The 8,653-nt window shown below is 39.9% G+C and overlaps 1 protein-coding gene across 1 annotated transcript in view; it reads left to right on the forward strand.

The window, feature by feature from the left end:
- vax2 (ventral anterior homeobox 2) overlaps nucleotides 1-8,390 on the forward strand; it is a 26,491-nt gene extending 18,101 nt beyond the window's left edge. The window contains exon 3 of the mRNA XM_079598016.1: nucleotides 4,793-8,390. Within this exon, the coding sequence (XP_079454142.1) occupies nucleotides 4,793-5,269 (477 nt within the window). The 3' untranslated portion in view covers nucleotides 5,270-8,390. The remainder of the gene's footprint in view (nucleotides 1-4,792) is intronic.
- Nucleotides 8,391-8,653: the final 263 nt, after the last annotated feature.

Below are 8,653 nucleotides of genomic sequence, written 5' to 3' on the forward strand. Positions count from 1 at the left end.
AACACAAAACCGCACTTGACACACTCCTTTGCTGTCCCGGAAATACAAACTGCATCCACTGTTCCAGTAACACTGGGTTCTTTGGGAAGCTGAACAAGGTAAACTTTCCCTCACATCCCAAAACTTTTTTGGAGACATTCGTGACATCAACATTCCTATTTAGCGCTGCTGATGATGATTTCCGGTAGTAGCGCGTCGATGAGCGCGGTCTTTCTCTCCTCTGGTCGACGTGTGCGTGAACGCGCTTTTCCGAGAGCAATGCTCATATAAGGAGTTCCACTCTGGTCTACGTCATTAGATCTACGATAGAAAAAAAACAGCCGAAACGTGTTGCAACCCGGAAGTATGATTTTCAGCACAGAAATTCTCTGTTATTCGTTCAAAATAACTTTTCAAACTTTGGCCATTATTAGCATGAGAATCCATCTCTTTAACACTGTAAACAACTCTGAATACATGAAACACCATTGTACCCCCCCTTTAATGAACCTTTGGAACACTAAGGGCCACTTACAGTGTAATTATATATTTAAAGGGGCTATGTGAAATTTTTAGCGGCATGTAGCGGTGATGTTTCAGATTGCAACCAAAACGTTTACAAGCGAGTGCACATGCGCAAGCTTTTTTTTATTTTTTTATTAATATGTGGAGTTTGTGATGGAGTCTGTGTTGTGCTGGTCGTTGCTTAGTATTAGCAGACTCCATGACATAAAATTGCAGTGTCGTCGCTGTTGAGTGCAATGTCAGTAGACGAGGCGAGAGGCTCGGGATCGCGCAGGTCTCAGTCACGTCACTGGATTTCTTGGCAAATCTGACTCGGAGACTTCACATAGAAATAGGAATACTTGCTTTCAGAGGTAATAGCAAAACCCGCCAAGTGGATCATTTTATTGTGAGATTACAACCCCTTCACACACAGGCAATAAAAAATTGATTAATTTTAGTAGAAAAACTACACATAGCACCTTTAAGTACTGAGTAATATTAAGTAACTACGGTACATGTACTCACTATAGGGTTAGGGTTTGGTTGAGGGTTAGTTGCATGTAATTATGCATAATTTACTGTTATTATACAACCAATGTAACAAGGACACTGTAAAATACCGTGTTTTTTGCTAGTTTCCGTAGATGGTCTGCTTTATCCTTCGCGCACGAGCAGATCCGTTAACTCTCTGGAGAAGCGTTCAGTTTTTTCGCTTGCAGACTCTGTCATGTAAATAGTGAATCCGCCATGGCGCGAGCGCAACTGGCTTTTAAAGGGAATGGGGAAATTACACTGATTGTTTTTTTGCAGGTAAAAAACACCCATTTACTCAAGAGAATAGAGACAAGCCTTTTAGAGCATGAGCCGAGCGCCGACCATTTTTGCCGTCGTTAAACTAGCGAAAGTGGATTCGGACTCGCTCTATGTGCACTTGCGTCCTGCGCTTTAGACCATGCGCTTAGATCGTTAAAATAGGGCCCATAGCATCAGCAAGCTGGCGTAAGCTCTAAGGGATCACTATACACAATCTCATTATCCTCACACTAATGGCCACGCCGAGTCCATGATCTCAGTGTTACAGGCCTCAGCTTTATTTCTGCTTGCAAAACGTTTGCTCTGGGTTTTATTCAGCTGTTAGCGACTTACTGGGTTTACAGGAACCGGAATTAATTTCCTGTGTGTGTTTGCGAGCACAAGAGCTGCTGTCACCACGGAGGTCAACACCAGACACTCATACACACGTAAACAATACGACCCGGGGTCATTCGTTCTTATAGCGTCCTAATGAATGCTGTTCATACCAACGAGAGGGACTGAGAACACTGTGACGTGCATGTGAAATAATATATACTGTACATATATATATATATATGCAGTATAAATACACACACACACACACGATAGGATTTTAAAAAGTATTTTCTTCTCACCAAGGCTGCATTTATGCATACAATTATTTAATATTTTAAAATGTAATTTATGATCCTTCAGAAATCATTTTAAAATGCTGATTTACTGCTTAAGAAACATTTATGGTAACACTTTATTTTACAGTGTCTTTGTTACATGTACTTACCATAGTATTAACAGTAAATTATGCATAATTACATTCAACTAACCCTAAACCAAACCCTAATCCTACCCTAACCCTATAGTGAGTACATGTAGTTGCTTAATATTACACAGTACTTAAATATATAATTACACTGTAACAATGACACCTTAAAATAAAGTGTAACCACATGAATGTTGAAAACAGAAGTGCTGCTTAATATTGAGAAAACAATAGGATTATTTCAGGATATATATTTGAAATAACATTTTATTAACTAGGTTGCAGATTTGTATAGGCATGTTATACCAAATTACAAAAATGTATTTCTTTTTTCCTAATTCTGTCATTATGAAATAATGTTCATTTTCAACTAATGTCATCAAGGCCTCTTAAGTTTCAACCAAGGGTTGCTGGCGGTGTTTCAAACCTTCTTTTAAAAGTTCAATCAATGGATCCCAATGGATAAAATGAAGTCCCATCCCAGGTTTTTCTCATTGAATATCCTATTTCACTCCAAATGATATCACAGAAGTAAATATTGTTTCATATTACCTCAAGCAAGTATTGCACACACGCATATCATTCAAATCACACTCTGGCTATTGTTCTATATGTCCATGAATCTAAAGCACTTGTAGCAAAGCTAAAATCATTTTTTTTCTTGAGCACGGAGAAAAGCGTCAAAAGTGTCTTATATAGCAGACAAGTGTTAAGTGCTCTGCTCGATGGCCGCGGTTCACAGAAGTGAGATCTGATCCTCAATCATCCCATGTTCTTGAGCTCGAAACATTAAGAGTGAGAAAATGAGTGTGAATGTGCCTTTCTGAGAGCTCACGATGTGTTGATGCGTTTGTGCGCATGTATAGTCCTACTTTATGGTCCCCAGGGTGGGTCAAAGCAGCAGGTGACAGGTAAAAACCCGGTCAGGATGAAATGCATTTTTCATTGGCCTGATTTTCTCTATGTTTATGAGTAGAGCTTGATCTCGACCCATCGTCGACCCCAGAATACACTCTGCACTAAAGCAGCAGTGTATCAATTAAACATGCAGGACAAGGACATGCAGAGTTCAGTGCACTTTTTAACCTGAGGTCAGCAGAGGTTTAACATGAGTTCAGTGCACTTTTCAACATGCTTCATTGATCTTCGCTTATGAAGAAGGCCATAAGGAGAAGCTTTGCTGTGGCATCCCATGGGTCAATGTTGCTGAATAGACAATCCCTGATTAGTGGTGCTCGCTAAGGCAGGTTTTTCCAAACACAGGACCCACGAATGAAACTGTGTCACGTAACTCGTACAATACATGCTGCAGACATCTCAAACCATGTAGGAAGTTGTGTTGTTATTTCTCAAAGTGATTATTTGACAAATTCTCCTTAAAGGGACAGTTATCCAAAAAATGCTTAATTACTCAGCCTCATGTCTTTACAAATCCGTAAGACTTTCGTTCATCTTCGAAACACAAATGAAGATCTTTTTGATGAAATATGAGAGGTTTCTGTCCCTCCATTGACAGCTACGCAACTACATTTTAATGCTTCAAAAAGTTCATAAAGAGATTGTAAAACTAATCCATATGAATTGAGCGGTTCAGTCCAAATGTTCTGGAGACACGATCTCTTTATGTAAAAAACAGATTTAATTTAGGCTTTTATTCACATATAAACATTCATCAACACATCAGTTGTGGTAAACGGAAGCTCACACGTTCGCTTGATGTGCGAGAACCAATGAGGTTCATTCTCGTGTTACGCATCACATTTGAGCTCCAGCAAGAACCAATGAGGTTCATTCTCGTGTTACGCATCACGTTTGAGCTTCAGCGAGAACCAATGAGGTTCATTCTCGTGTTACGCATCACGTTTGAGCTCCAGCAAGAACCAATGAGGTTCATTCTCGTGTTACGCATCACGCTTGAGCTTCAGCGAGAACCAATGAGGTTCATTCTCGTGTTACGCATCACGTTTGAGCTTCTGCGAGAACCAATGAGGTTCATTCTCGTGTTACGCATCACATTTGAGCTCCAGCAAGAACCAATGAGGTTCATTCTCGTGTTACGCATCACATTTGAGCTCCAGCAAGAACCAATGAGGTTCATTCTCGTGTTACGCATCACGTTTGAGCTTCAGCGAGAACCAATGAGGTTCATTCTCGTGTAACGCATCACGTTTGAGCTTCTGCGAGAACCAATGAGGTTCATTCTCGTGTAACGCATCACGTTTGAGCTTCGGAAAGAACCAATGAGTTTTGTTGAGGTTTGTGTATATGTGAATAAAAGCCTTAATTCAATCTGTTCATCATATAAAACGATCAAGTCTCTTCAGAAAATTTGGACTAAACCGCTCAAATTCATATGGATTAGTTTTATGATCTCTTTATGAACTTTTTGAAGTGCCAAAGTTTCGGTTGATTAGCTGTCAATGGAGGGACAGAAATCTCTCAGATTTCATCAAAAAGATCTTCATTTGTGTTTCGAAGATGAACAAAAGTCTTACGGGTTTGGAACGGCATGACGGTGAGTAATTAATGACAGATTTTTAATTTTGGGGTGAACTAACCCTTTAAAAAATCATTCTAACATGCTGATTTGATACTCAAGAAAAAATATTAAGCGGCAAAAACACACAATATTATAATTTTTTACTGTATTTTTTATCAAATAAATGCAGTCTTGGTGATTCTTAGCGAATTCGAACTGCTTTGAAAAGTAGTGTGGATATATTAAAAAACTCTCTCGCTCTCGTTTCACAGGTAAAAGTGTGGTTTCAAAACCGGCGCACCAAACAGAAGAAGGACCAGACCAAGGACACCGACAAGCGGTCGTCGTCCACCTCCGAATCCCTCGCCACGTGCAACATCCTACGTCTCCTGGAGCAGGGCCGTCTCCTGTCTCCCCCAAACCCCCTGCTGGCTCACCCGCACCCCGGCAACGGCTCTCTACTGGCCAGCCCGTCCGTGTCCACCTCCTCGGGGGTGAGTAGCACCACAGCGGCTCCCGGTTCGGGCAACGCTGGGACGTTCGGACTGTCGCTGTCTTCTTTAGGTGGGACTCCACCCTCGCCTCGCCTGGGAGTGCCACCACCCTCCCTTTGCTTTACCATGCCTCTCCTGGGCGGCACTCATCACGAACTCCCATCGGGATACGGGTGCGGATCATCAGCGTTCGAGCCCTACATGAGGATTGAGCGGAAGGACGGCGAGTTAGGTGGGAAGAAGACGGTTTCCTAAAAGCGTTCGCCTACCTACTGGTACCTTCCCCCACTCTACCTGTCTCAGGGGTCTCACCTGTGCCGCGAACAGCCGGTCGGATGGAGCGGAGGTTTGCAAACTGAGTTTGAACGACACACTCGGATACTCGTCTCGCTGGCCTCTCTAGCGCTAGTGCCTACAACCAAAATTTAGGCCAGTCGGACTCCATCATTCGGTAAGGAGGAGCGTTTGGGATGAAGCCTGTAATTAAGCATCGCTGTGTTGGGTGAATTTTGTCGTCCACAGGTTTCTTTTCAATTTTTGCATTACATGTGTGGTGAAGAAAGCCTCAGACCTATAAGGCCCATTCACACCAAGAACGAAAACTATTGCGATAACTATATTAGCGTCCACAGTCCACAGTTTATTAGAAACGTGTCGCAGTTTTGACGTCGGCCGCTTTAAATGCTCGAGCTTGTTAAAGCAGGATGGATTCAGTGTTTTTATAATCCATCAGCTGGATAGAAATCATTTTGAAAGTGATTCCAACAATATCGCTTTTAAATATTGCTATAGTTGTGGAATCTTTTATATTTATAATGATTTTTAAAACTATATGTTTATCGTTATAGTTATCATACTTGGTGTGAACTGGCCTTTAGTGTTTGTGAATGATGGAAAACGCTGTAAATGTAACTGTAACTAAGGCAAAATTATTTTGCAAGTTTGTTTCCAAATGGGTGTTAAAAAAAGAAAAAAAATGGACGAAAAAAAGACATTGATCAACAGTGGTACGTTTTTTTATGCTGCTCTAAATTAATAGACTAGAGGAGCTTCTTGTCGATATAAATGTGTGTCTGTATGAAAGTATAAGAATGAGAGAATTATCTTGAGTGAATAACAATAACAAGGCACTGACAAATTTTGTGGCATTTACCGGTACTTCAAACTGGACCTTGGTGATGGTAATATTGAGAGTTCAATGGACAGATTGATAATTCATATAGCAATGATGCAACACTAATTGCATAAAATTTAAGTGTGTGAAAAATTATACATGTCTTAATAATAGCATCGAAAATTACTCTTCACATGCAATGCACACCCTTTTTAAATATTTCCTCTTCCCATCGTAACACATGAAATTCTCAGTTGAAAGTGTTACCACTGGCTCAACATTATATTGCCCCAAGTTATGATGCTTCCTCTAGTTGTTTCCAAATGTATTTGACGCAAAGGGCTAATTATTGACTTCCACAATAGACCACCAGTCACTTCGAGTCTTTCAGCATCTGGGGTCGCCGGTTGCACCAACTGTGTGTGTAAGTTACGACGTAGCCTAGTTTTGACGTAAAGAGGAACTAAATTCGTTGCGCACTACTTCATATTTTTGAGTTGCACCATTAAACTTAGTTGAAGCGTAACTCTACATATGAACTAAATATTTACGGAAACTTTGGAATAAAATAGCAGACTGACTGACCTGCATCAATAAGCTCTTGTTTTACATTATGTGAATAAACGTACTTTGTTAGCAGCTCTTCAACACAAACACAATCTACATGCATGCCTCTGTGCGCATCGGTCCGAGTTGTGCATGTCAAATTAAATCCGTCATAATAAATAAATGCAATTTCGTATGTTTTTTGTATCAGTTTTTATTTATTAATCCTTATTCATTTCAAATAGAGTTTCTCAATGTTATGTACATATAAAATAGTCTACCTATAATATTTTTCATGATTAACTAGTATCGTATTTAATGTAAACTTATTTTTACCGCTAGTTACGTGAGGCAAAAGAAGTTATGAAGGATAAACTGAAACTCACAGCATTTAAACTTCTGCTGACGTATATGAAGGCTGCTATTGGATCATAGACGGTAAACGTCATATTATGCGACTACGCATTACTTTACAGGGAGTTTACGAACTGCTACTTTCTGCCTTAAGAACAAATGGTGCAACCGAATTAGTTACAAACTAGCTAGTAGTTACTAAGCCTCTATTGTGGATTTTACGTTACAATTTAAGTGAGAACTCATGAATGGTTGGTGCAACCCTACCCTGGAGATCTTAAACAATGTTTAGTTATGAATTGAGCGTGCATGGGATCAGTTGCACACTATGTGCACATAACTCAGACACCCGTCGCAGTTTACATGCACGATTGCTGGCCATTGAATCAAAGCTATAACGTACAAATAGAAACTCACAAATAAGTACTTTGATGTGGTACTGAACGATTGCTATAAAGATTATGGTAGTAGTGAAATTTAGAAATTTTTCCATCCTATAATTATTATGTCCTATCCTGTCAGCATTAGTTATGCATGCTTCTCAGAGTCATTGGGTCAGTTTGGTGCTTTATATGACTGCAGAATTACAACCTATTAATCAGCATTATTTTATAACCTCGAATCTATGGAGCCCCTAAAGGGACATGGTGATGGGAAAAAGATGAGATGGGTGGGGAATTTTTTTTTTAATGCTTTTGCGTTCTTTCGCAAAAACGTTTAAGTTCCCTCACAAAGAACTCAAAAGGTTGGAGGCAAAGTTTCTCGGGGGAACGCAAAAACATTTACTTATTTTTCCTCTCAACTCATACCCCCCCCCCCATGTGTCCTTAGGGGCTCTGTACGAATCCGATGCACTTTAAGTTCATGAATTTCTTCTACGTCTTTTTCACTCAAAACCTATACCATGCATATCGGTAAGAATAGCATGCATTGGTTTGCAAAAATTCCCCAAACATTGCCAGTTTCTGTTTGTTGAAAGACAGCCAAAGACATCTACCGCAACTACTTCCCAACTTCAAAACTGACTCAATGAACTAAAGTTAGGTGAACACATGCAGACATGCAACAGTTTCATGTTTAAAAGATTATTCTGCAGGCTGTGTCTGGCAAAGGCCTATTTACTAATTTCATCAATCCTTTACATCTATTCAGACTGGGATGTAATTTGGCAGACAGTCCTGTAAGTCAGTCCTTTTCAGCTTTGCACTGGGGCAAACGGACCTTTCGTCTGCACTCGTTTGTTTTGCTCATGAGAAGCGTTCACAGTGACAGCGACGTCAACCGCTAGAGTCTCTCCCAAGTTTGAACTCAATTTAACGAAGGAAGGAATAGTCCAAAATGATATTTACTCACTGTTGTGTCATTCTTAACCCGCACTGACTTCCATGGAATGTTGAGTCTTCTATGGAACACAAATGAGAAACATTAAAGAATGTTCAAGCAATGACTGATGCACTACATTCCAAAACTTCTGAAAGTCATACAGTAGTTTGGTTGAATATCAGACTAAACCTATAAATTGCTTTTTGAAGCTTGAAAGTGCAGTCCCCATTTAATGTACCTGCATGGAAAACAGTTTTTAACATTGATAATAATAAAAAACATTATCAATAATTGATTAGCAA

The sequence above is a fragment of the Phoxinus phoxinus genome, assembly GCF_949152265.1.
Source record: "Phoxinus phoxinus genome assembly, chromosome: 2".
NCBI classification, from domain to species: Eukaryota; Metazoa; Chordata; class Actinopteri; order Cypriniformes; family Leuciscidae; genus Phoxinus; species Phoxinus phoxinus.